Below are 26,988 nucleotides of genomic sequence, written 5' to 3' on the forward strand. Positions count from 1 at the left end.
TGGCATCTAATAAATTTATTTGGTAAGTCTCAAATTCATTTCAGATATTAACATAGAGATATAAGCTTCAGTTTGGCCACTTTTTGGGATCAAAGGAGAATGTAACTACCACCTGATGTGTGCTTTGTATACAGGTCAACAGGGCAAGATCAGACCATCAATTGGCAGCTGCTGGTAACATGTTTTCTTGCCTTGTTCAGTAGAGTGCTGCTGATTCTGCAGATCTCAGCCTGTATAAATTCTAAAAAGCTGTTTTACCTGATCATTCAAAGAATAGCAGGGACTGGCATGGCTGGGAATCCCATTTGGATCTAAAAGAGGGGAAGGCAGACCTCAGCATACTGATTCTGGGAAGAACACATCAGCAGTTGCCTATCTTAGCTGGCAAGCTGGAACATATTCCTTGCCTGTATACCTGGAAGGGAATGGGAAGCTAGCAACTGGGTTTGATCTTTATTGGAGGGAGATTAAGATTTAGGTAGGTATGCATTGGCTCAGCTTGGATCATCTGCCCTTTGGCTACTCTCCCAGAGCTGTTTTCTCAGCCTCTTCACCTGGCTGCGCGGCAGAAAAAATGATGAGGCAGCACAGCCTGCTCACAGAGCTCAAAACAAAAACCATCTGCCTTCTCCTTAGTGGCCTTTCCAATCACCAAACATTCACCTCCGTTCTGTTCCATGGAGATTGCAAGCCTATGTAGATAGTAAAGGCGCATGGTGTAGTGTTGGACTGGGAAGACAGGGTTCAAATCTCCATTCATTTATGAAAACCTATTGAGACTTTGGGCAAGCTACACCCTTTCATCCTTACAGAAAGCAATGGCAAATCATCTCTGAATAAATCCTGTCAAGAAACACTTGGCAAGAAACCCTTATAAGGTTCGCCATAAGTCAGAGTTGACTTGAAGGCATGTAACAACTAACTCTTTGAGCAGAGTCTATTTTTTTTCTTTTTAATCTATGTAGTGCCAAAAAATGAGCAAACCACTCTTCACTCACTGCTAGCACCATCTTCCATGATGATTACTGTGGATTGCAGTTCATCTATAGTTGGCTGAGCCTGTGGGCTCTATGGCGGCTATGGCGTGGTCGCGATTGTCCTTCGGTCACCTCCACTTCTTTAGGCAATCGAGCTGTTTATCTTGCCTTATAGGTGGGAATCAGACCCCTGTAGGACTCGTCCGCGTTTCCCCTCCGCGGGGATGCAGAAATTGGCTGTCTCTGATGCTCTCTGACAGACCAAACCACGCCATGCAGGCAAGCCCTTAGCAGGATGCTAAAAGTTTGCTCTCAACGGCGCCATCACCAACCGGAAGTTCGCTAGCACCATCTTCCATGAGTCCATGATTATATAGTACCTGGAGAAAGGGGTGAAAATAATCTTAAGATTCTTCACATTCTTTTTTAAAACATCTCTTAGAAGCAATATTATCAATTTTATGTTTTTAAAATATTTATTAGCTGTCTTCACCAAAATTGCCAGAGGAGTTAAAATCAAGCCATAAAACAGTAATATAAAACACAGTGGTTTGGATTCAGACAAACACAATCCCACTTTAAGTCATAGGTAAAGTGCGATTGATTTCAAGGGATCTGCTCTAAGTCTGGATCCAACCTGATAAGAATGTCAAAGCACATAAAAATACTGTACCAAAATAAAAGCAATATGATAGATCAAAGCACTTTAAAGTAAGAAATAAATTATACAAAAATATTTTCCAGAATTTATTCTCATTACAGATTTATTTGTGTATGGCTTAGTAGCAGCTGGGTAACCTGAACTATTATGTGAAGGTAATTTCAAGGTTGTTTTATTGACAATACTTGTCTAGGTGCTGGACATTTTAAAAATACTGCAGTATCCAAACCCTTTAAGTGATGTCATTTAAAGCAGGACTGCTGAGTTCTCCTAATAGTCCAGATCAGGTTTCTGCTGCCTTCACAAGAATCCAATACCTTGCATTTGCAAAGGTAAAAGAGTAAAAGTAAAACACATCTTATTACAGATCTCAGCAATAAATGGAAGACTGGACTGTGAGTAAATATTTCTGAAAGCCAGCATGGTGTCATGGTTTTTGAGCATAGGATTTGTACTCTGGAGATTGGGGTTTAACTCCCAGCTCAGCCGTGGAAACCCACTGTTTGACCTTGGACAAGTCACACGCTCTCAGCCTCAGAAAACCCCATGACAGTGTTGCCTTAGGATTGCCATAAATCAGAAATGACTTGAAGGCACACAACAACAACAAAAAGAGCAACAAAATATATTCCTGAATTGTGGGAGTGTTCTGGAACCTTGTTATATCTTCAGAACATAGGAAGAAATGGGTCACTTTAACTTGGAGGCACTGGCTCAGGAGCAAAAAGAACTGTTCGTCACATGGAACTAAAATGTTTCCTTAAAGACTAAAATTGTAAATAGAAATGTCAGTTTAATTAAATGAAATATTTTTTTTAAAAAGACTGGTTATTATATTAGAGCTGAAATGTACTGAAAGTATATACAGTGACCATTAAAAGCCATGATAATAGTAAAACCAAACATACTGTCATTGCTTAAGCTCTGAAGTGAACTTTAGAAGACAATAGATTTTGGTGCAAAACACACTGCAGAAATAATCCAGTTCGAGAACACTTTAACTGCCCTGGCTCAATGCTAGGGAATTCTAGTTTGTTGTGGCACCAGAGCTCTCTGAGAGAGAAGACTAAATGTCTAAAAAAACTACAGTTTCCAGGATTTCCTAGCACTGTGCCAGGGCAGTTAAAGCAGTCTCAAATTGGATTATTTCAGCAGCGTGCTCCACATCAGTGGCTCAATAATGTTGTTTGGTTACAAAGCATGGCAGTTCAGAGTTGATTGTAGTTTTTAATACAGCAAGGAGGGGCAGGTGTACCTCACTTAACAAAAAAGACATGTTTCCTTCTTTAACAGAAAATTAATAAATATATGAATAAAAAACCCAAGTTTCATCAAATGTTTTATTCAAAACTATCAATACAGACTTGTGAAATGAAACAACCAGGTCAAGTAAGCCTTTTTAAAGTAAACAAAATCATTTGGAACCTTTTAGAAACATCTTGAAAGCTTCTTCCAAAATGCATTTAAGGATGACTTTTTATTTCAACAGCCTCCACTCTTCTTATTTCCATTTGGGAATAGATGGTGGCCAAACACAGAATTATGTTTAGATTGCTTTTTTAAAAAAAGCATCCTAAAGGTGGTGGTGAGTCAGGCTTAGCTGCTTTCTCCTTCTCATGCATGCTCAGTAAGCCATTCTGGAGGCAGCTGCTATTTGCTTTTTGTAGTGTGGCCTAGATGATTAAGGGCCGGAACAGACAGGCCAAAATAAAGCTGATTCAGGTCACTTTGGCAGTATGCTGCTTAAATGATGCATGTGTCCTAAGAGGATGGAAGTTGCACCAAAGCAAAGCAAAGTCGTAGGGACTGGAGCACAGCTTTGGCTTCTTAAGATGCAAGTGTCATTTAAACAGCATACCTCCAAAGTAACCTGAAGCAGCTTTATTTTGGCCTGTCTATTCAGGCCCAATAGAATCCCTTTCACAGCTCAACCTTTATTGCAGACACACTGCTGCAACCTGACACCAAACTCTGGGTTTATTCAGCCTTCCCTTCCCATCTTCCTATTCCTGATGTTGTTAAAGAGAGTTCCAGCTAGAGAAAGGATGAGGAGGAAAGGCAGACATAAAAAGACTTTGTAAAAATGAATTTCACGGTCAGAAACTTTGTTAACTGAGATATTCTTAAACAAGAATATCTAGCCTGCATCGATTTGTTAAGTCTTAATTAGTAAGAGATTGAGTGTTGCTGGGTCATAGAATCATAGAATCGTAGAGTTGGAAGACCACAAGGGCTATCCAGTCCAACCCCCTGCCATGCAGGAACTTTCAATCAAAGCATCCCCGACAGATGGCCATCCAGCCTCTGCTTAAAGACCTCCAAAGAAGGAGACTCTACCACACTCTGAGGGAGTGTGTTCCACTGTCGAACAGCCTTTACTGTCATTTTGTACCATAACCAAAGGGGTTATTAAAAAGAAGAATGGAAAAAGACAAGGTGCTGTGTTGTGCTGAGTCAAACGTCTATCTAGTTCACCATCCTGTCCCCATAGAAAGTAACCAGATGCTAATAGAAGAAAGCAAACAAACAGGTGCGAGTATAATAACACCTTCCTGTTCTTATGTCCAAGCAGTTGACCCTGAAGGCATATTCCTTCTGTACTTACTGTGTACAGAAGCATCATAACCAGCTGCCACTGACAGACTTACCCTTCATGAATTTTTCTAATCCACTATTATTTATCGAGCTTCACATAATACTTATATCATATAGTAGCCACCGTGGCATAGGTTTGAGTGTTGGACCACAACTCTGGAGACTAGGGTTCAACTCCCTCTTGGGCCATGAAACCCACTGGGTCATGTTGGGCAAGTCACACTCTCTCAGCCTCGGGGGAAGTCAATGGCAAACCTCCTCTGAACAAATTTTGCCACTTTGTTTCTAACATATGGTGAGCCTAGAGTGGCCATGATAGGGTCACTCTAAGGTCGCCATGTGTTAGAAACAAATGCACACAAAAACAAGAAAAAGTAGTAGCAAATTCTATAGCTTTAAAAAAGCGGTCAAGATGGATCTCTTCCGGCAGGCCTTTCCAGATTAACCACCCTGGCCCAGGTTCCCTGATTCCCTCATTCCTCCCGTGGCCCCATCTTAGTGATGGTTGAGGATCAACAGAGGGATATCAGGGTTTTTAGTTTTTAATTGTTGTTTTTATGCTTTGATATTGTGTTTTTAATATGTCATACTGTTTAATACTGTACTGTCTTAAGGGAGGGAGGGAGGGATAAAGTGTTTTTAATTGTTATATTTTATATTTTACTGTTGTCAACTGCCCGGATTGGTTTGCCATAGGGCGGTATACAAATAAATATTATTATTATTATTATTATTATTATTATTATTATTATTATTAGCTTAATTATGGGTTGTATGGGTGGCATAGCAAGGGTAGGGTTGCTATAACCCAGTGGGGGGCGGGAATTTCCCGCTTTTGGACCGTCTGCACGGTCACGGTACGGTTTGCCCCCCCGCCCCCGGGTTTGCCCCCGCCCCCGGGCTTTTTTTATTGCGCCACTATGGTGGCGCCTTTGGCCACTCTTGTGGACGCCACCGCCACCACCACCAATGCAGCTGTCGCTGTGTGGTGGCCTGCCTGTGGCTGCTCCGCTGGCCGCCGCCGCCGCCACCGCGGTTCGGTAGGTGCTCCAGCGCGCCCACACTCCCAGTATTTCATTTTCCCAGGCGCGCTGGAGGAGCACCTACTATTGGCTGGCAGGCTGGCCAATAGTGGAACAGCCTGCCCCCTGCTTCAGGAGTCTACGACTGCTGGCAGGGGGCGGGGTGTTCCAGCTCTCTGCCCCCATTGGCCGCCCAGGTTAAAGAGGAGGAGCTCTCCTCTGTTTACTTCCTGGGCCGGCAAGCGGTGAAGGACTGAGGCGGCGAGCGGAGGACGGCATCGGGCAGCCCCTGCCGCAGCAGCAACAAAAGCGGCAGCCACAGCAGCAGCCAAAGGGAGAGGAGAGGACCAAAGGTAGGCCTCTGGGCCGGGGGGGGGGACGTTTTTGGCTAGCTGTGTGAGCATGAATCAGTTTGCCAAGGGACCTTCCACGTTTATCATCATCATCATCATCATCATCATCCAAAGGTCTAGCTGTGTGTGAATCAGTTTGCAAAGGGACCTTCCATGATTATCATTATTATTGTTGTTGTTGTTATGCAAAGAGCTAGCTGTGTGAGTCAGTTTGCAAATGCCCAAATGTGCTTCGTGTGTGTTTTGGAATGGGGGGAGGTGGGGTTGGCCAGAAAGGGAAGTACATTTCTGCCATGTGTCTAGGAATAATGCCAAAATGTCCTCCATTTTGATCATGCCTAAGAAACATGCATTTATATTAACATTTTTTAAAAATCATAATTTTTTCGCATGTCCTCCATTTTTATAAAACGTGTCCTACATTTGAAAATATTGCCCTACATTTGCCCTACATTTGTCCCAGTTTCGAGGTCCAGACTTATGGCAACCCTAAGCAAGGGCCATCTTGTCCAATCCTCTGCCATGTGTCCTGTTTTCACACTGCAACAGCAGGCAGGGTGCCAGACATTCAGAAGCAGGGGCCAACGTCAAACAGTCCAGGGTCATGAGCCATAAATCGTAAGCAAAGTCCAAAGTAGTCAATAACAAGGTCAAGAAACAAGGGTCATACATGTCATCAGGTCTTGCTATAAACATAGGATTCAGAAAGAAATCCAGTTTGTTTCCAGCAAAAAGGAAAAGCCCTTGCCTTATCAAGCATGCTGACACAGCCCCACCCCTCTTGGAGACCCTATCTGAAGACCCACTGCATGTGCATAGCCTTTCGCTTTACTTGCAGGGGAGGGACTGAGGGGCAAAGCAGATGGCTCACCAGGAGTGGCCAGAGGCCGCTTCAGCTGCAATCGAGCCACAATTGTGCCAGGACCGCAGCGATCGCAGGGCTGACTTCCAAACCAGGCCACCGCCATGATCCCAAGCAGTGGCATCACTGGGGGGCTGGGGGGTGACACCACTGCTCCTCAAACCCTTACATTTGGGGAGAAACAGGGTGTGGCATTTATTTGCTTCCCATTAAAATGGTTTAAGGGGGGGGGGGGGGGGGGGGGGGGGGGAGCTCAGTGGGAGGAGAAAGGAGAAGTCCCAGAATTTTTTAAAATTAAAATTAAAATTTAAAATTTCAAAATTTTATTTTTTTAAAAAATGATTTTTTAAAAATTTTAATTCTTTATAAATTTTCTTTAACAACACCACATTTTAATCCAATCTTCATTGTGTGTATGTAAATATATTTAGGTTGGGTGCGTATTATATTGTGATTTGAAGGTATGATTTTAATGTTGCTAGTTGTTTATCTCAGAACTATTAGCATTACATTCAGCGGTATACGGGAGTTACGGTTTACGAGTAACATTAGTATGAAAAAGCATTACTGTGGATTCTGTACAGTGTGAAATGGGAGGCGGTCAATGGCATGTGAGTGACACCATGAGATACCACACCTGGTGATGCCAACCATAGTGACACCACTGGTCCCAAGCCAGCCATTGCCAGGATCCAGATTATTTCTGCTCCTTTTTGAACTGGCTCAAAGGACTGGATCGCAGCATTGGAGCAGCTTCCAGGCGCTTTTGGAGCATGCGTCATCTAAATGCCATGCCCCCAAAGCAGCTGGAAGACACTTTTTTGGCTTGTGCGTTTCAGCCCTGTGTCTGTTCGTTTCAGCCCAGTGGATTTTGTTACCCCACCACTGCCACCACTTTTGTGGCAGCATTCCCTGAAGATGCCAGCCACAGAAGCTGGTGAAATGTCAATAACAAACCCTTCTAGATCATGGCCACATAGCCCAAAAAACCCACAAAACCCCCCTATAATTTTGTGGAGACCGCACCCTTTCACCTTACTGCTTTTATTCTTTTGACAAGACAATGGGATTTTGTTTTCCCACCATTGCCACCTATTTGTGACAAGCATTTGTACTTTTAAAAATCTTTTCCTTATTAACCTGTGACACTGCTACCTATGTGTGACAGGGTCACTTCATTTTTCTTGTCTACTCCAACTTACATTTGAAACTAATTCCTTATTTGTAAATGTCACTAGCATAGTTTCTTACTCTATATACTCATGTATAAGTCTAGAAATTTTCATCAAAAAATTGACCCAAAAAACCCTGAATCGACTTATCTGTGGGTTGATGTAAGTACTGTACTTTTAACTCTTATGAAAAGGGAACCATCCCTTGGTGAAAGGCAAAAAAGTAATCTGTCCTGAAAACACTCTCTTTAATGAGAGCACAAAGAGTTATGCCTGCTGGAATTCTGTTATAATAATAACAATAATGATAATAAATTTTATTTCTATTTCCTGCCTCTCCCTGCGGATCGAGGCGGGATTACAACAAACAAATTATTCCAACAATAGAAACATATCATGTTAAGTTCTTTGGCTTCATTTTCCTTTGCTATCGATCCTTTGTCACATGCCCCTAAATTTTACCCTCAATTTATACATGGGTCACATTTCAAAATCCATAATTTTAGCCCCAAAACCTGCCCTCACATTATATACATGAGGTCGGCTTATAGTCGAGTGTATACGGTATTCAAGCCAGTATGTGAACAATGATAAAACTTTATTGGAAGGATGGTTTGAAGAATGCTTCACTTGTTGAGATGTTTCATGCACTTGTTACTTCAACGTCTTACTTTCTTTGTTCCACTTTGTCGCAGTTACAGTTTACTTCATAACACTCTCCCCAGAGAATGATAGTTACTTTTACCCAGGATCCACACAGTCCTTATATTAGGATACTTTCCTAAACTTAGTTCTGTATCCCTCACTTCTGGACTCTAACCTAACCGTCCATATCTGACTCTGTCACCAATGAACCTAGTTATCCTCTCCAGCCTTCAGTTTGATGGGCTGGCTCCAGCCTTCTCCCTGTGACCAGGCATCCTCCTTTTCCAGGATGTGTCCTACATCCCAGCCTTGTGTCTAGGAGGAATGCCAAAACACCCTCCATTTTGAGCAGGACTAAGCAACATGAATTTAGACTCATACGAGCATTTTTAGCTTTCATTTGGTAAGGTCCTACACAAAGTGACCAGACATCCTCCTTTTCCAGGACATGTCCTATATTAAATTTAAAAATGCCCTGTTTTGATCAGGACTAAGAATCATGAATTTACTTTTATAGGAGCGTTTTTAGCTTTTGTTTGGTAAGGCCCTACACAGGGTGACGAGATGTCCTCCTTTTCCAGGACATGTCCTACATCCCAGCCTCATGTCCAGGAGGAATTGTGAAAAAACCTATCCATTTTGAGCAGGGCTAAAAAGCATGGATTTACATTTCTATGAACACTTTTAGCTTTTCTTTGGTAAGGCCCTACGCAGGGCGATGGGAGGTCCTCCTTTTCCAGGACATGTCCTACATTCTGACCAGGGAGGAATTTCAAAACGCCCTCCGTTTTGAGCAGCACTAAGAAGCATGGATTTTGTCTCTTTATATGATTTTAACTTTTACAGTATTTGGTAAGGTCTTACACAGATTGACCAGACATCCTCCTTTCCCAGGACGTACCCTACATTCCAGCCTCGTGTGTCTGGGAGGAATCATCAAAAACCCTCCATTTTGAGCAGGACTAAGCAGCATGGGTTTTCCTTTTTATCTCTTTATATGAACTTTTATTATTACTATTATTGGAACGTCCCCCCTCCCATTTTGCGGCGCCTTGTCCTCCTTTATTATTATTATTTATTAGTTATTATATATTAGGACACCTGGAACTTTTAAACAAAACGAACGAGAAGAGGGAGGAAGAAGGGAAAAGAAAACAAGCAGGGAAGGGAGGCTATTCTCAGGGCGAGCAAAATATGCTAGGCCCAGTGGCAGGGCACCGGTTGCTATGGCAACCACTGGGCTTTGTTGCCGCCCGCCGCCATCTTGGGGCGGGGGCGGGGCCTGAGCCAATAAAGGAGAGGGGCGGGGCGAAGGAAGGGAGGGGCGGGGCGTTCTGTTCTAGAAGCCGTTGCCTTGGAGGCCCCTCCAGAAACATCAGGACTAGGAGCGCCGGCGAGAGGCGAAGGCGGAGCAGCCGGGGCCATGTTCAGGGGGATGTCCAGGGTCTTCGAGGAGGACCCCTTCTTTCGGTGAGAACAACAACAACAAGAAGAGGAGAGTCTCGGGGTTCAGATGGGGCTCCCTTGGGAGGGAGGGAAACGAAGGGAGGCGTCGCCCATCTTGCCCCAGACTAGAGGGGCATTCCTTTGGGCAGGGGACAGTCCCTTCCACGGTACTGAAATATATATATATGTATATATGTATGTATGTATGTAATTATTTCTGTACAATGAAATATAATAAAAATAATAAATATTAATATTATAATACTATAATTAATATATACATTATATTACTAGTAATATGTTAATAATAATATATAATAAATATAATGATAATAAATTGTTATTAACATAATAATATAAGTATTATTAATATAATAATATATTGTTATTTATATAATATTATTGTTTTTATAATAATATATGTGTTATTATATTTTATTACATTATATTAAGTATTATTATTATTATTATTATTATTATTTCTATCCCTCGCTGTTACAATACTGTTGCCCCCATCTGAAATACTATAGGTGTAATTATTTCAATACAGTGAAATATGTAATAATAATATTAATGATAATAATAATAATAATAATAATAATTAACAGTAATTATTACAGTATTACAACTCACTGTTATAATACTGTTGTTCCCCCATCTGAAATAATAAACCATAGAGAGATCTTGTAGGACCTTTGAGACTAACTGAAGTAAAGAAATTAGCAGCAGGAGCTTTCCTAGACTTAGGTCCACTTCCTGAGATGCATCTGAGGAAGTAGACTGAAGTCTACAAAAGTTCATTTCTTTCAGTTCATCTCAAAGGTCCTACAAGATCTCTCTACAACTGATTCTACAGACTAACGCGGGTACTATATCTTTGGATTTATTATTATTATTATTATTATTATTATGAGATCCTATGTCGCGTAGTAATGTTGTTTGTACTAAAGTTACTCATAAATCATAATTCCCATGCATCGCTGGATGTAATGGCAATGGTTGTGATACAAACACCTATACATTATACCTTTAAATGACAATTCATGACAATATCATACCGGAACCCAGGAGTAGCAGAGTCACTCTGGCTTTTGCTGGATTACGACTCTGGAGACCGAGGTTTGAATCCCCACTCGGCCATGGAGACCCACTGGGTGGCCTTGGGCAAGTCACACTCTCTCAGCCTCAGAGGAAGGCAGTGGCAAACCCTTGGGGGTGTTACCAGGGAGTAAGTACTGGAGATTTACCATGCAGGCCACTGGGGCTGCATCCAACTGCAGAAGTAATCCAGTTTAACACCGCTTGCCATGGCTCAATGCTATGGAATTCTAGTTTTGTGAGATATTTAGCTTTCTCTGTCAGAGAGATCTGCTGCCACAACAAACTACAAATCTGGGGATTCCATAGCATTGAACCGTGGAAGTTACAGTTGTGTCAAACTGGATTATTTCTGCAGTGCAAATGCGTCCTATGTGCCCTTGGGCAAGTCACATTCTCTCAGGGGAAGGCAATGGCAATGGCAAACCGCCTCTGAACAAATCATGTCAAGGAGAGCCTATGATAGGATCACCAGAAGTTGGGAAATGACTTGAAGGCACACAACAACAACACATTTTTATTGTTGTTTATAAGGATCTTGTAGCACATTTGAAACTACAAAAGAAGTTGTATCTTAAGCTTTCCTAGATTAGGGTGCATCTACACTGTAGAAATAATGCAGTTTGACAACACTTTAAGTGCTGTAGCTCCATCCAATGAAATCCTGGGATTTGTAGTTTTATAAAGTCTTTGGCCTTCTCTGCTGGTGTGTCACTAAACTACAAATCCTACAGTTCTGTAGGATAGAGCCATGTAAGTTAAAGTGCTGTCAAACTGCATTATTTCTACCGTGTAGATACATCCCAAGTCTGCTTTCTCAGATTAAAAAGGACTTTTTTTTACTACAGAACATTATGGTATTAGAAAATACTAATAATTAATACCATGCATCTATGGTGTTTCTTATATAAAATATTTATATACAACCCTGAGGAAGTAGCAGTATGTCAGGTAAGACAGGCATAGAGGTGTAAACAGCCTTTTTGCTAGTACTTTATTTCCTTTTTAAACCCAGGATAGGTTTTACCATCTGTCTTTAATTCAGCATTTGCCTGAAGAGTGCCCAGGAAGGAGATACTTGTATAAGTTTGTGATCCAGTTTCATGCTTGTCTGCATATTTGGATTTTGCCATCATGTGGTTTGATTATTAATTTGAATTAAGTCTAACCATTTCTTAGCTGCTTTACATTTTTGTGTGTTTGTGTTTTTGTGAACCACCCTAATTTAGTACACACCCTGCCTAGTCTGGCTCCTTTTAGCTAAAATTATGCTTGCTCACAAATCCTTTGAAATCAGAATGGTATTTGTTGATGATTTTGTGCTGTGTCAGCAGCTGTTTAGTCTTCTCTTTTGACAAGGTTTGCAGCTCTTACATTGCCATCACCCTCCCACTTTATTGAAATCTGGTGGCGTTGCTCCAAAAACATGTACTGTACACACAGGTTCTTTCATTTGCATTCAGTCTTCCAATCTTGTCTTCTTTGTCAATGTGTAAAAGTCTGGAAGTGACTTGCTTCTTTAGCAAAGGTAGATGCAATGCAATGCAAATGAAACAAAAGCATAAGTTTTGTAGGATCATATTCAAGTAGCCCCTCCCACCAGTAGATTGGTTTCTGCCAATCTATTGAACAGGGAGGGGGAGATTTCCTCTCCCCATAGCTTTTAAGACAACTCCCAGATATGTTCTTCAAGATTATGGGAGCATTTGGAGACAATTTTGGGGTCTTCAAGTGCAGTGGGAAAGAGAGGAGGAGAAAGTCCATTGTGCAGGCAGAGGTCCACTCACACAGTATTGGGTTTCTCTCATGATAGAGTTACTACACCAGGATCAAAGAGTCCTAAGCCACAAATTATACTACAATTGGTTCTTCGTTAGTCAACCATTTTCTGTCATAATTTAAAAGGAGTTATGCTAAAAAAGGAATCATAGCAAGCATCTCCTGTATCACTGTGGGGAAAATCTTGTATAGAGTACTTTGACTTTGAATTCTCTGTTCATGTTTGAAGTGAAAATATATTGCATAGAAGGCAGATGTGTTATGCCCAAAGCCCAACAGTAGATGTGACTGAATGCCTGCTAATAGTGATTGAATGATGTATTATATCTGAAGGGGAAAAAAACCTAATAATGGATTCAGAAGGATTCCTAGTGTGAGCAGGAATTCACAAAGGTGAGTAGCTTTCTGCAGAAAGTGTTTAACACATCAAAATTATGATGTCTTAAAGCAAAACTTCCTGCCAGTGGTTCTGATGTAGTGTTGAAGCAAGGAGACTGAGTGGCGAACCAGAAAATCCATAGCAGAAATTACACCATTCATGCAAACTCCTTTTTCTAAAGTGCATAACAGTCATGAGAACTGCAAAATGAACAATCCAAGATATGTGCATAAGACTTCTTTAGAAAATACTATGATGAATTGAGTGACTTAGAATATTCTAATGGATATATCTGAGAGAAAGCATAAGTATCCTCTGAGTAGTTCTGTTATGCTATGGGTCATGATCTAGAACAATATCTAGTCATAAAGTAAAAGTCCCAGAGTGACACACACAGATCATGCTGCCTAATATAATGTAGTATTTTCATATAATATATAATATGTGCTCATTAGAATATTTGCAGGCTGCTCTAGTTAAAAGAAATTTTAGGCACTGTGCAACAATTCATGCTGTGTCTGTAGTTGAACATCACAGTAAATCTTAGGTTATTATGATGGGAATGAGCCTAGCCTCCCTCCCCCTAATTTACCCACTCCCCTGCCACCACTTTTCTCCTTTGGCAGGACAGCAAGGAGGAATTCAGACACTTTCGGTTCCATTTTTATTAACTGCAGCTGTGGCATCCAAACTCAACAAATTGAAGTTAACCTTAAGTATGGATTGAAAGAAACCAGCTTCATAAGCCAGTATCAACCCACTGCTTGTCAGGAGTGGGCAAAATGTAGTTGTTCAGGTGTTGTTGGATAGCAGCAATTTTGATATTTCACCATTGAATGTGCTGTCTTAAGCTACACACCCAGTAGCAACTGGAGGACCACACATTCTCCACCCCTGTTTTAAATACTTTTGTCAGGCTGACTCTTACTCCAGGCTTACATACTCGTGAACTGACTCTTACCCCAAGCTCACATACTCTTCCTCCTCTAGAAGAGCTAGGTGTTTGGAAGCTTTCTTCTCCGTTACGTGCTCTGATATATAATGGGGATGAAAGCTTTCAAAACACCTAGCTCTTCTAGAGGAGGAAGCGTATGTGAGCCTGGAGTAAGAATTGGTTCATTCCTATCATGATAAGTTGATGTTTACTATGTTCATGTATCACATTAGGCCAGAAAGCCAGGCTTTTTCTTCTTTTTTTGAATCATGTGCTTATGTATGGAGTGTTTTTACTCCCACTTTGATCCTGCTATCCATTAATAGTTTAGTAAACTGATAGTTTAATAAAGGTATGTAGCAGTGATAGTTTAGTAAAGGTAGATTATCAGTGCCTGCTTTGTTTACCCACTTACTCAGTGGGGTATGGGCAAAGTAAGCTGCATGCTATGGTTTAATAAACCTGGGTTTGTAGGCTAAGGTAGTGCTACTAAAAGTGGTGGTCCATGGACTGGCACTGCTCCATGAGCCATCAGCTACCATTCCCTGAAAGAGTTACCAGGAAAGGAAGAAAAATGTAGCCAGTGGGCACAAATACTTTATAGTTTTGGCCCCTGGAACATTGGGGGGAAATGTGGTTGGTTCCCTACATCAGATAGGTTAAGGAACACTGGCCTAAGATAACGTGTGAAAGAATGAAAGTCATTATCATCCTTAGTGGTTACATTTTACATTGATAAAAATGAGGACAAGAAAACATGCATTTGTCTCTTCAGACCTGACAGAAGTTGATAATGGTCTTGTGCAGGAGCTGTTCAGAGTCAAAATCTAAATTGTAGTTCTCACTTACTGGAACTTTTATTCTAGATACTGAATCCTAAAAGTAGATAGAACTACTTCACCTTATGATTAACTTCTAAAATAGTAAAGTAATATGAAAGCTTTCCCTGCCTCAGAAGGAGAGATCTTGAACTGGCAAGCCAAAAATACTATCTAGGATAAAATTGGTTTTATAAATGTCTCCCTGACTGTGCAGCTGTTCCTGGGAAGCTGTAGTACTTCTCATACTCTTTCCTGGTCCTGCCAAGTTTTTTTTCCTGAATATCACAGACAGGTGCAGATGCAATTTCCTTTCTGTGCAAAGGAGTCCTGTGCATTTAGTCTGCCAAAGAGTGGCCTGTGATGCTATTTTTTAATATAGTCTTCTGCAGTGACTGGTGTCTTGTACCAAATCAGCTGTTCTAATTAGACTTTCCTGGAAAACATTAATAGTGTGCACTAAGTTATTCTCAAGGAGAATACTTACATATCAGAGAGCAGACTTAGCAAAATAGCTGCTGATTTCCTTTGTAATTACGTGTGTTCAGGTGCCAAGGACAAAACTAGTGTCTTGTAGTGAATTTATTCTAATAGTTTTTGTAGAAATATGAAACATGGAAACTAAGCTCTTTTCAAGGAAAAAGCATATATAGGAGAACAAAAATATGGGAGAATGGCTGCTGTTTCCCTTCTGTGACGATGTTTGTTTAGGTGCCAGGGGTGATATCTCAATATGTGCTTTTATGGTCATTTCCAGGCTGCGTACCTGTGAACACCATATAAGCTGAGGGTACCATGTATGGATGTGAAAGCTGGACAGTGAAGAAAGCAGATAGAAAATATATCAATGAATTTGTAATCTTGTGCTGGAGAAGAGTACTACCACTACTACTACTAATATATATATATATATGTGTGTGTGTGTATTCCACTTAATCACTTGGAATCCAAGCAGATACAGTTAAAATTCTAAAGACCCCTATCCCTTCCCCCCAGTATGAAAACATAGTAATACTAAAAAGAGATTAAACCAGAGAGATATTAAAACAATAGTATAAAATCACAGTTAAAATCAGTAGAAGATTTGTAAAAAAGAACTGTATAGCAAGGGTCCAGATAGGATGGAAAAGGGGATGGAGAAAAGAGGAGAGAAGTGAAGGGGGGGGGGGGAGGCAGGAAAATAGAGGTGGCCGTTGGATGGCCAAAAACACAAACAAATGGATCCTAGAACAGATAAAGCCCGAACTCTCCCTGGAAGCCAGGATAACTAAATTCAGGTTGTCTTACTTTGGAAACACCATGAGAAGAAAAGACTCATTGGAGAAGTCAGTGATGTTAGGAAAAGTGGAAGGCAGCAGAAAGAGAGGAAGATATAGGCCAGATAGCCTGACTCAGTCAGGGAGACCATGGACTTGAGCTCACAAGTCCTGAGTAAAGGACAGGAGATCTTGGAGACTTCTCATTCACAGGGTCACCATGAGTCGAAGACTCGAGAGCAGCTAACAGTAAGAATTAGAAATAAATAAAAATCCTGTAAAGCTCTAAATGCCTTTTAGCCTGGTCTGAAGTTTTGTTTGTTTTGAGGTTAGTAATTATACTGTCTGTCTCCATCTGGAGTGATTGATTGAATGAGGTCATCACACCTGGACTCTGAGGATGAATTCTGAGTCTGTGTCTTTGTGTGAATTCTCACTCTGAGTGTGATACATTGTTCATTGTTATGCCCAGAAGATTGGGAGGCAGCCCCAGTCTTTTGGAGTAACAATGAACAATGTACCAATTTTAATTCAGGAAAAGGTGTTCCTTGACTATTGGAAATATGGTAAACTATGGTAGCTACATCTATGAAGTTTTTTTATTTAGGTGATTACTAACTATATATTTAGATATGAACTGTCTCTTTCCCTCTCCCAATATCATTTTCAGGGACCCACTTGCTGCACATAATGAGCATATACGTCAATTTGTTTCTGAACCTTTTGATCGTGATCCATTTTTTGCTGGTAGAGAAAGAAGACTGGCTCAAAGAGGACATCCAGATTGTCAGGTATGCCTTCTTTGAGTTTTTCAGAATATATCATAACCTGTAATCACTAGCAAGATATGGTGCTTTGCATTTGCTTTGTTTTAGTCACCACTCTCCTCACCATTCACTGGCACATTAGTTTACTTTAAGCATATTTGGTTTCTCGCAGGCAAATTAGAAGGAATTATGTTTAAGTCTGTGTGCAGTTACCTGCCATAAACTAGAATTTAAATGATAGAGCAAAAAGACTAAATAAGGCTTTTTGTATAACCCTACCATGGTGTACTAGTTTGAGTGCTGGACACATTGGGATCATTAAAGGTGTGTGGCCTGCATCAAGTGACACACAAGAAGAGGGTTGAGACCTGGTTGGACCCTGCTGCTGCACCATTCTGCTCAGACACAGCAACGGGGGGGGGGGATCAGCCCTCTCCAAAAGGGGGGACTCAGCCTGAAAGGACGAGACAACAACTCCTGGGGAGACCAAGGAAGGTGCATGTGGAAGCAGAGAGAGAGAGAGAAGACAGGACTAGTAGAAGAACGACTCAGCCAGGGCTTGCCAAGGACATCCAAAGCACTATCCTCAAGAGTGGCATCCCTCCTGAGACTGTGGCACAAGGGTGCCAGGAGGAGGCCATTGGCTGCAGCAAGTCTGCCAAATGCAGTAGCCACGGAGAGGGCCAAGCACCCTCCACCTCACTGTCATGGCAATGTCCTACTCATGAGTAGAATGGGTCCATGGCAGTGAGGGGGAGGGCTAAGTGCCTCAGAAGCCCTGTATCCCACAAGCTCTGCATCCCACACTGGGTGACACTAAGATAGGGAAGCCACTGGCTGGACTATAACCCTGGAAACTATGGCTCAAATTCCTACTCAGTCATGGGAATCACCTGAGTAACCTTGAGCAAGTGACACTGCCTCAGCCTCAGAAGAAGGCAATGGCAAACTCCCTCTGAACAACTTTGGCCATGAAAACCCTGTAAAAGGTATGCTTTAGGACGGCCATAAGTCGGAATCGATCTGAAAGTACACAAGAACAATCTTTTCTTGAGAGATTAGATATTTTGACCAATTTACGTCTATACTGCTGTAATGTATTAACACCGTAATATCATGTCTACCACCATCTTGGCACTATATTGCATCTGAGTCTGCAGTCTTGTAGCACACAGTAGGGAGTAATGATTATTGAATTAACTGAGGCTTGCTCCTAAGTACACACAGACAAGATTGCCTTGTAAATCACTATGGTCCAAAACACACTGCAGAAATAATGCAGTTTGGGACTGCTTTAACCATCCAGGCTCAGTGCTAGGGAATTCCGGGGTTTGTAGTTTATTGTGGCATCAGAGCTCTGTAACAGAGAAGGATAAATGTCTCACAAAACCACACTTCCCAGAATTCCCTAGCATTGAGCCAGGGCATTTAAAGTGGTCTTAAACTGGATCGTTTCTGCAGTGGACCTAAGTTGCTAACATAACAAGTTATAGAAACTTTTATATAATGTAAATAAAGTAGGAAACCTAATAGTTGTACCATCTTCACACATTAAACTGCAATAGTTTTGGGTTTTTCTTACACAGTAATTGATGTATTAGATGCGCACAAGTGTAGTGAAAAATTAATATTTCTGATGCAGAATATTATGAAACCATGATTTCTGGCTTTTGGAGGGATATGTACATTTAAACAGTTCTTTCTACTTTTGAAACTGCTTTTGTAACTAGTGGGCCCATACAGACAGGCCCAAATAAAGCTGCTTTGGGTCACTTTGGAGGTTTGCTGTTTAAATGACACATGCATCTAAGTTGCACCAAAGCTGCACTCCAGTCCTTAGGACTGGGACGTGGCTTGGCACAGCTTCTGGCCTTTTAGGACACGTGTATCATTTAAACGGCATACTTCCAAAGTGACCTGAAGTGGCTTTATTTTAGCCTGTCTGTATGGGCTCTAGTACTACAACTGAGCTTTTGGAATTTGTGTTCAAGGATAATGCAGGCACAGCTGGCTGTGGAATTTTGCCAGGATCAGTAATCTAGATGTTTAGAATTGATGCTTTCATATACCTAGCAGCAGCAGAAACTGTCATCTGCTGGTCAGAAGGGTAACTGGCAGATCTTTCTTCCTCCTGTGATTTTACTTTGTTAGCAGTTTTCAAACAGAAATACACTTGGGCTGATTTCAGATCTAGTTCTCTGAGTATGAGTAGTATTGGGCTTTTAGGCACGTATTTACATTTAGTCTGATATGAAAAGATCATTGTGGGCTTCTTTAACCTTCTGTGAATTACAAGAAGGTGGGCTTCTTTAACCTTCTGGGAGCTTGTACCTGATAAAGAGAACCATGAGTGAATTGCCTATAGCATATTAAGTGTATCTGTATTTGCACTTCTTCAACCACTTTTCCTTTAATTATATTCTTGCCTGTTCAGTTTAGAAGCTACTCATTTTTGTTTAAACTTGTTTGGAGCAATACATGCACTTTGTCCTGGCCCTGAAGTGTCAGATTTTTGCAGAGGGTTTGCATTGTCAGAATCCTTATGCATGGTTCTGTCATGCTGGCATAATGATATGATGATACTAGGGGATGAAGATATGAGGGCATGGTGATATGGTGACTTGACTCTGTGTGCTATGTTGGCTATTGAGAAGGGGATATCAATTATGTTAAATCCAAGCCTGGGAAATAAATGGGAGGGGGCAGATGGCCAGTGGCAGAAAGGAGTTGTAGTTGTATGACCCTGATCTTCCTGCCATGGATCTGAGCCGTGAAACAGGGATGATCTTCTTCCTGAAGGGAAATGAAATGATAACACAGAAGGGGAAGGAGGAAACATGAATGGCCCTTTGATCTGGATCAAAGGGGAGCCATAATAATAATAATAGGTTTTATTTATATACCGCCCAATCACTGGGAATCCGAGCGGTTTACAACAGAGGGGATAACAGACAGTTCCCTGCCCACAGGCTTAGAATCTAAAAGACACGACACAAAAGGAGAAGGGAATGGTGAGGGGGGGAGGGAATCAGGTCCAGCATTCTTCTCTCCCTCTGAGGCCTGGACCAAGGCAGATGGACCGGAGGGAGGGCTCTTCTTCTTCAGGCTAGCCCCTGATGGAACTGGGCCAGCCTTCTCTCTCCCTCCATCAGGGTTGGAATGTGGGTCTGGAGCAGTGCTTCTCAATTATTTTGTCATGCCCCCCCTAGGAAGAAGAAAACATTTAGCGCGCCCCCCCCCCACGCGACTGTAAATACTAGCATCACGCCCCCCCCAGGGGACGCGCCCCACTATTTGAGAAGTACTGGTCTGGAGGATGGGAATGTATTTGTGATGACCCGAGGGCGAACTTTTTCAGTTCTGACTGACCCAGGACAGGGAACTTTCTGTCTTGCTGTCTTGGTTATTGGGAACTGTGACCTCTGATCCTGACATGTATGTTGGAGGAGAGAAGTAGAAATAGCTGTGGGTGACCTTTTAGTTTTTCCATGTTTTAAAACTAAGAATTCTTGCATCTCATTGCCTAATACGGATGACCTTGTGCAGTCACACTTTTTTTCATGGGCCTACTTTTTCAATGATTAATTGGCAATGCCAAAAAAAGTGATAAACAGGTGATAAAGACAGATTTATATGCTTTCAAATGTCAGACCAACCTTCAGGTATTATATGATTGAATTTCACAATGACTTAAGACATCTCTCAAGTCATGATAAAATTCAAAAGGTTCAGCATTTTTATCATAAACCACTTTTAAAAGTGGTTTATGATGAAAATGCCAAACCATTTATATTTCTAACAGCTCTATATCCCTATAGATATAGAGAATGCCTTTAATTTAAAATTCTATATTTGTGCTGGTGGTAGTTGTGCCTATTTATTTTAATTTAATTTTTCAGCAACTTGCTTATTAAGTTGATCCATATATAGAGAGACAACGCAGATATCAGGATCAGGTTCTTAGAAGTATATGTCCTGATCCAGTCAAGAAAAATTAAGGTCTAATTAACTGAATGTAGCTGAAAGGGTGCCTTAGTTATTTTTGCTGCAGTCTGTGCATATACATTTTTTTCTGCACATGGTTGTTTTAATTGTGAACACACATATGTTCAACATCCTGTACATTGAATATACAGTTAATTATGTTTAATGTCTGAATGAATAAGTTTTGTATGTGTTTTTGTAGAATCTGTTTTATGTTATGATGTTATGTGTTACAAACATGATTAAATACCATAAAACCAGTGCAAGCATAACACTGTGCTAGGTTTTGTGTTTATATCCAGAGAGCGAAGCTTTTTCAGGAGCTGAAAAAAATTTCAGTGTCTAAAGTATCTTTATTCTAGGATGTAGCAACCAGGGAAAGGCTGACTAGCAAAATATAAACACTCAGCTTTCAGGAAGCTGGGCTGCTATAGTAAGGGCTGGCTCTATTATTATGTATTATATTATTATATATTAATTATTAACCTTTATAAAGCGCTGTAAATTTACACAGAGCTGTACATACAATTTTAGTTAGACGGTTCCCTGCCCGCAGGCTTACAATCTAAAACAGGGTCGGCAACCTCCGGCCCGCGAAGGCCGGCTACCGGCCCCCGGCTGCTATTGCTGCCGCCCGCCGCTGCACCGGCCGCCGTCGTGGCTTTTCACCGCTCTGGGGCCGCCATTTGGGTGGCAAAATGGCGGCGAAGCTCTCTGAGGGGCCCGCTGCCATCCCTGGGGCCCTGCAGGAGGGCTCCCAGGGCGGCAGGGGCCTCTGCGGGCCCCGTTGCCGTCCTGGGCCCTCCAGGTGGGCTCCCAGGGCGGCAGGGGGCCTCTGAGGGGCCCGCTGCCATCCCTGGGGCCCCCGCAGAGGGCTCCCGGGGCGGCAGGGGGCCTCTGCGGGGCCGTTTCCATCCCTGGGGCCCTCCAGGTGGGCTCCCAGGGCGCTGGGGGCCTCTGCGGGGCCAGCTGCCATCTCTGGGGCCCTGCAGGAGGGCTCCCAGGCGGCAGGGGGCCTCTGGGAGACCTTGTTCCGTTGCTGGAGCCCTCCAGGAGGGCTGATCTAAAAAGACAGGACACAAAAGGAGAAGGGATAGGTGGTGGGGAAGGGGATCAGGTCCAGCAGTTTCTTCTCTAACCCTGAGGCCTGGACCAAGGCAGATGGAATGGAGGAAGGGCTTGGTTCTTAATGGATGGTCAAAAGGAGAAGGAATGACTATACCTCAATGTATTATGGAGGCCTGCAATGAAAAAAATATTTTTAATATTGTAGCTGTTTTTTGTATTTAGTGCTGAATTTAAAAAAATAAATAAATGTTTGTAACCACACCCATTTCTTTCCCAATTCAATATTTCAGTCAATTCAGTTGTTATTCAGCTTTGAATAAGTGTGGATGCTGATGTTCCAGTGTAATTTCTTTTTGTGTTTTTTGAACAGATTTCATGTCAGCAAATTAAAGTGTTTTGAAAGTCTACTAGAAGACTTTTAATTCCTCTCTTACTTTTTCCAGGATCGTTTCATTCAGTCACATATTACATCATAGATATATCAAAGCATGTTGTGAAAAAACTGTACACTGTGGAGCAAATCTGAGGCCATTTTTGATTTAGAATGCCAGGGTCCTATAAAACCAGAATACATTTTTGAAGTTTTTATGACCCTTAATTTTGTATGCCTATGTTACTGGTTCATAGATTTACACAGTCTGTGTATTGAATTCATTTTAGAAGGAGATAATACTGCGTAGTAGCTAATTCTTTAAGAGTAATGTTTATGCTGATCCCCTCAATTCTTAAACAAGGGAAAACTTTGCTGCTAGGCATGACCGTGGTGTGCTTTTGCCTGTCACCTGTCATTTTAGAAAGCAGGTCTCAATAATACAGGATAACACTCTTCCTTAGAATAAGTGCAGTAGTAAACCCTCCAGTTGGGCTTGATCATACATAACGTTAAAACACACATTTTCATTTAAGAGATTAAATCTTAGTACATGGCAGCAAGTTACCAAATAAAACTATTTTGAGTACTCAGCAGCAAATAGTTGGTGGTGTTATGTTTGTAGAGCACATCTTAAGCAATTTAAAGCTAAGCAATTTATTTCAAAACTAGCTGCTGCAAAGTTGCTCTTAACAGCAGCCATGTATTGCCAAGTAATCTTCTATATTGATGGAATGCAGGGAAGGTTCTTCAAATGTGTGGCTGAATTTCTTCAGCATTCAAAATTATTATAAGATAGTCCTTCCTGGAAGGACCAAATGTGATTCTCACCCCCTGAAGGGAAGAATATTTAAAACAAGAAGACAAAGAAATGGGGGGAGGGTAGAAATAGTAGGGGTTGCAAAGGTATAGAAAGAAATGGATAAGTCATGGAATTGAAACAAGGTAGATATAAATGGCTTGGGCCCAGAGTACTTGGAGGACCTCCTCTCCCCATATAATCCGCCCCGCACACTCAGATCAACAGGGATGAAATTGTTGGAGGTCCCAGCGACATGCTATGTGAGGACCTCACAGAAGGCATTCTCTATCGTGGCCCCAAGTTCTTGGAATAGTCTCCCAGATGAGCTTCGCTCCACCACATCCTTAGCTCTTTTCAAAAAGAATCTGAAGATGTATTTCTTTTCCCAAGCCTTCCCACCTTGAAAAATCTTCTCTTACCCATTTTCATTGATGACCCCGGACTGTATATATCGATTTCCCCTTCCATCTGGCCCTTTTGTCATTAGTATTACTATGTTGCTTTTAATGCTGTTTTTAATTGATTTTATTGGAATGTTTTTATAAATAATTGTTCACTGCTTTGATCAAAATTTTGGAAAAGCGGGTTACAAATAAACTATATTATTATTATTATTATTATATTATTACTATAATTCTGGATGTTGCAGGCTATAATTGAGCAGAGTTGATTTTCCATGCACCCTGGTCTTGTATTTGTATTGTGGGAAGGATTCTCTGTTTACAGAATAAGGGGAAAAAGGCTGTTGTATTAAAATGCATTTCCATAGAATAGTTTGATTTAATGTACACCCCTCAACCAAGCTTTTGGACATTCATATTTATATACAGACACTCTAGTATTTTTTTCTATGCAAAGATATTCAAGTACTGTTGGCTAAGTTCTGAAAGTAACTGTGTTAGATGGTGTTTATAGCATCGTCTATTTATATGTGTATACTAGCATATAATTTCTTCACTGTGAATTTATAAATTACACCATTCTGTATATGGTGATAGATTTACTCAAGAGATCTTTGCAATGACCTTTGAAACTGCTGACATTGGAGAGATGACTTAGTTTATCACCAGAGTTCTATGAATATTTTAGAGAATATGTATGTATTTCATTGCTAACTCTACATAATCTCTTGCTTCTGCATAAAATGATTGCTTGTGTAGAGACTAGCTGCATCACTTATTTTAATTTTTTGTGGCCTGCAATTTATTCTTTTGAAGTTTAGTTACCAGAATTTATATGTTGAGCAGGAACAGATTTGTTGGTTTTAATCAACATCTCTCCATCTGAACTGGCTAATCTTGGTTGCAGATACACAGAATTTGTATGTCTGAGAAAGCTGTAGAAGTGTAAAATATAGAATTCTGTTAAGTTGAAGGGAAAGAGCAGTATTTTAGTGCACTAAAACATATTTATTCAAATACAGGATGAACCATGCTACTTTTTAGAAAATGCCAATTTCAAGGCTAGCCAAGATAGGATAGCTGCAGCCATTTTTGTTCATGTGTCTCCCTCCATGTTCACATATCAGGTGGTTGGATCTTAACTGTAGGATCAAAAGTGGACCATGGATGATGAAAGGTAGTCCTCCTCCCTACCATATTTTGATTGTCCATAACTTGTTCCCCAAAGTCAAGGTACTATTTTCCAAGCCCAGCTCACTTTAAGTACCCAAACTATGGGCAGGGATCAAGGAGTAACTTGCATCATACTAAGTAAGTAATGTTGGCCAATGGGACACACATGTAGATACTGTTGCTTTTAAAAAAAAAACCTCTAGTCAGATATGTAATCAACAAATATGGCTGCTATCATCAAATCTGATTTGGTCCTCTGTTATTCTGTGCTTTGTTTTAGTTTGAGCTAGGTCCCCCCTCCCCCAGAGCCCTCCTATTAAATAGCAGTCCTTTACCCACAGCAGTATTGCAACAATTCATGTAAGCTGATGTTTTTCTTTCAGGCGATGAGCTGTTCCCTTATGCCTTTTGGCAGTTTTGGTGGCATGGTTAGTATACTAAAAAACACAAAACTCTTCTGGTGATCTGGGCATGCCTTCTTTCTATATTTTAATCTTTAGCTCATGCTATTAGTACAACAGTTTTACATGACAATGGTTTTTTTTTCTTCAGGAAGCAAGTTTTCCACTTATGTCTTTTGGCAGTTTTCATGGCATGGACAGGATACTAAAGAAACCCGAAGCACTAATGTTTTATTATACAGTACTAGCATGGCGTTCTTAGCCTTGGCATAGACTAATATATTTTTGACATTTCATTTCTTATTTTGGTCTTTCTTTGGGAAGAAGTCATAACTTGTTTCTCCTGCTTATATGGCTTATGTCCTTTGCTAGAAGCATAGGAATGGGTTCTTAATTTAGTTGCAAATGTATTGTTAACCCAGGGTGGATGCAAGGCATGTGAGAAATACTTTTGTTTCTGGCCTGAACCCAAATCTACCATCAGAAACCAGATGTAAAACAGTCACTGAGTCAGGTAAAGAATATGGTAAGAGTAAAGGAACAGCACATGCTTTGGAGCTCATCCTCTATCCAGGAATTTGTGGTAGATACCAGAATCAAGATTGCAAAAATGTTCACTGGAAAAATCTCTACTAGGATTTTCTTCAAGCATTTTTTTCCCAGCAGCCTCTTTAAGAATTTAACAAAGGTCTTGCTGTTTTTCTTCTTCTTTTGTAATTAGATAATTTTTTCAGTTGTTAGGAGAGAGAACCATATGCCAATCTATTTTTAATGCCAATCTACCTGTGTTAGAAAAACTGAATTGACACAAGTAAATTTATGTTAACTCCCTCTCTGCAGCCCCAAGACAGGATCTTGAAATAGCTGAGTTCTGGGAAAATATTATGGTGTAATGGATACAGTGTTGGACTCGGACTTGGGAAATCCAGGTTCACGTTCCCACTGAGTCAAGAAACGTAGTGAAACACCTTGTGCTAGCCACTCACTCTCAGCCTGACCAGCATCACAGGACAGTTGTCAGGACAAAGAGAATAACAAAAGAGCCAGATTTCGAATGCATTAGAAAACATGAGTCAAGCATGTTAATGTAACAGTTAACCTGCAGCTAATTTACTGTATATTGAAATAAAATTGTTTATAGACATTTATGAACTTTCATTGTGATCAGGTTTTAAAAGCCTGCAGACTATCAAGGCTCCAGTAAAAAAGAAAGGAGATAGTGCAAAATTTTTCCATTCCGGTAGCACAAACACTTGTGTCACTTCCTTGAGGAGAAAATGCCATTGAAGTACAGGAAGTGAGATTGGTGGCAGAGCTGCAGGCTTCTCTTTCATGCAAACATCAACAGTAAATTTTATTTAAAACAGCAACTAAACACTACAATCTCTATGCACCCTGCATGCTTTTATGCCATTGTACTGCTGTAGCAATTTACATGAACTCATTTTTTTTTTTTCAGGGTAGGAATTTCCCCCTTATCCCTTTTGGCTGTTTTGGTGGCATGGTTAGTATATTAAACACAAGGATGTTTCTAAATTTTGGCTATATGGGCACATATCTCCTTTTAACAAAAGATAAGCTTTTTGTAGTATGCTTTCTGAAGTACATTTAGCATTTATTTTTTGTTTGTTAATGGAACAATTTGTACAATACTTATTGGGAAGATTGAAAATATATAAATAGCCAATAATATCTTCTCCTCCTAACAGTGTGATAAGCTGCCACAAAAGTAAAAGCGCAGTTAAAATTTATATAAACTCTGTTGTAGTTTATGCCATTCAGCCCTGTGAGGCTGAATCTTTTCTATTCTGAGAGGTTTATAATGTTGATTATTTGGTGCATGTGATTTTTTTGTACATTTATTCTATTAACTAAAATAACAACTAGGTGTTTACAGTGTCTTACAGAAGTATTTGCCCCCCCTTTCACTTTTCACATTTTCGATGTACTATGATGTGGAATTGAAGTTGATTTCATATTGTATGTACAGCGCTGTGTAAATTTACAGTGCTATATAAATAAAGG

The 26,988-nt window shown here is 40.8% G+C and overlaps 1 protein-coding gene across 10 annotated transcripts in view; it reads left to right on the forward strand.

Moving 5' to 3' along the window:
• Positions 1-5,519: 5,519 nt before the first annotated feature.
• Positions 5,520-26,988, forward strand: part of MLF1 (myeloid leukemia factor 1) — a 33,387-nt gene continuing 11,918 nt past the window's right edge. For 2 of the 10 annotated variants that reach the window (XM_042458771.1, XM_042458772.1), the window contains exons 1-4: positions 9,607-9,757; positions 16,668-16,788; positions 24,946-24,990; positions 26,423-26,467. In XM_042458771.1, the coding sequence (XP_042314705.1) occupies positions 9,711-9,757; positions 16,668-16,788; positions 24,946-24,990; positions 26,423-26,467 (258 nt within the window). In that variant the 5' untranslated portion in view covers positions 9,607-9,710. Of the gene's footprint in view, positions 5,609-9,606; positions 9,758-9,780; positions 9,901-16,667; positions 16,789-24,945; positions 24,991-26,422; positions 26,468-26,988 lie in introns of those variants that run through there. The other 8 variants (XM_042458774.1, XM_042458775.1, XM_042458773.1 and 5 more) reach the window with 5 other exon arrangements.

Source organism: Sceloporus undulatus, chromosome 3 (assembly GCF_019175285.1).
Source record: "Sceloporus undulatus isolate JIND9_A2432 ecotype Alabama chromosome 3, SceUnd_v1.1, whole genome shotgun sequence".
In the NCBI taxonomy this organism is placed as follows: Eukaryota; Metazoa; Chordata; class Lepidosauria; order Squamata; family Phrynosomatidae; genus Sceloporus; species Sceloporus undulatus.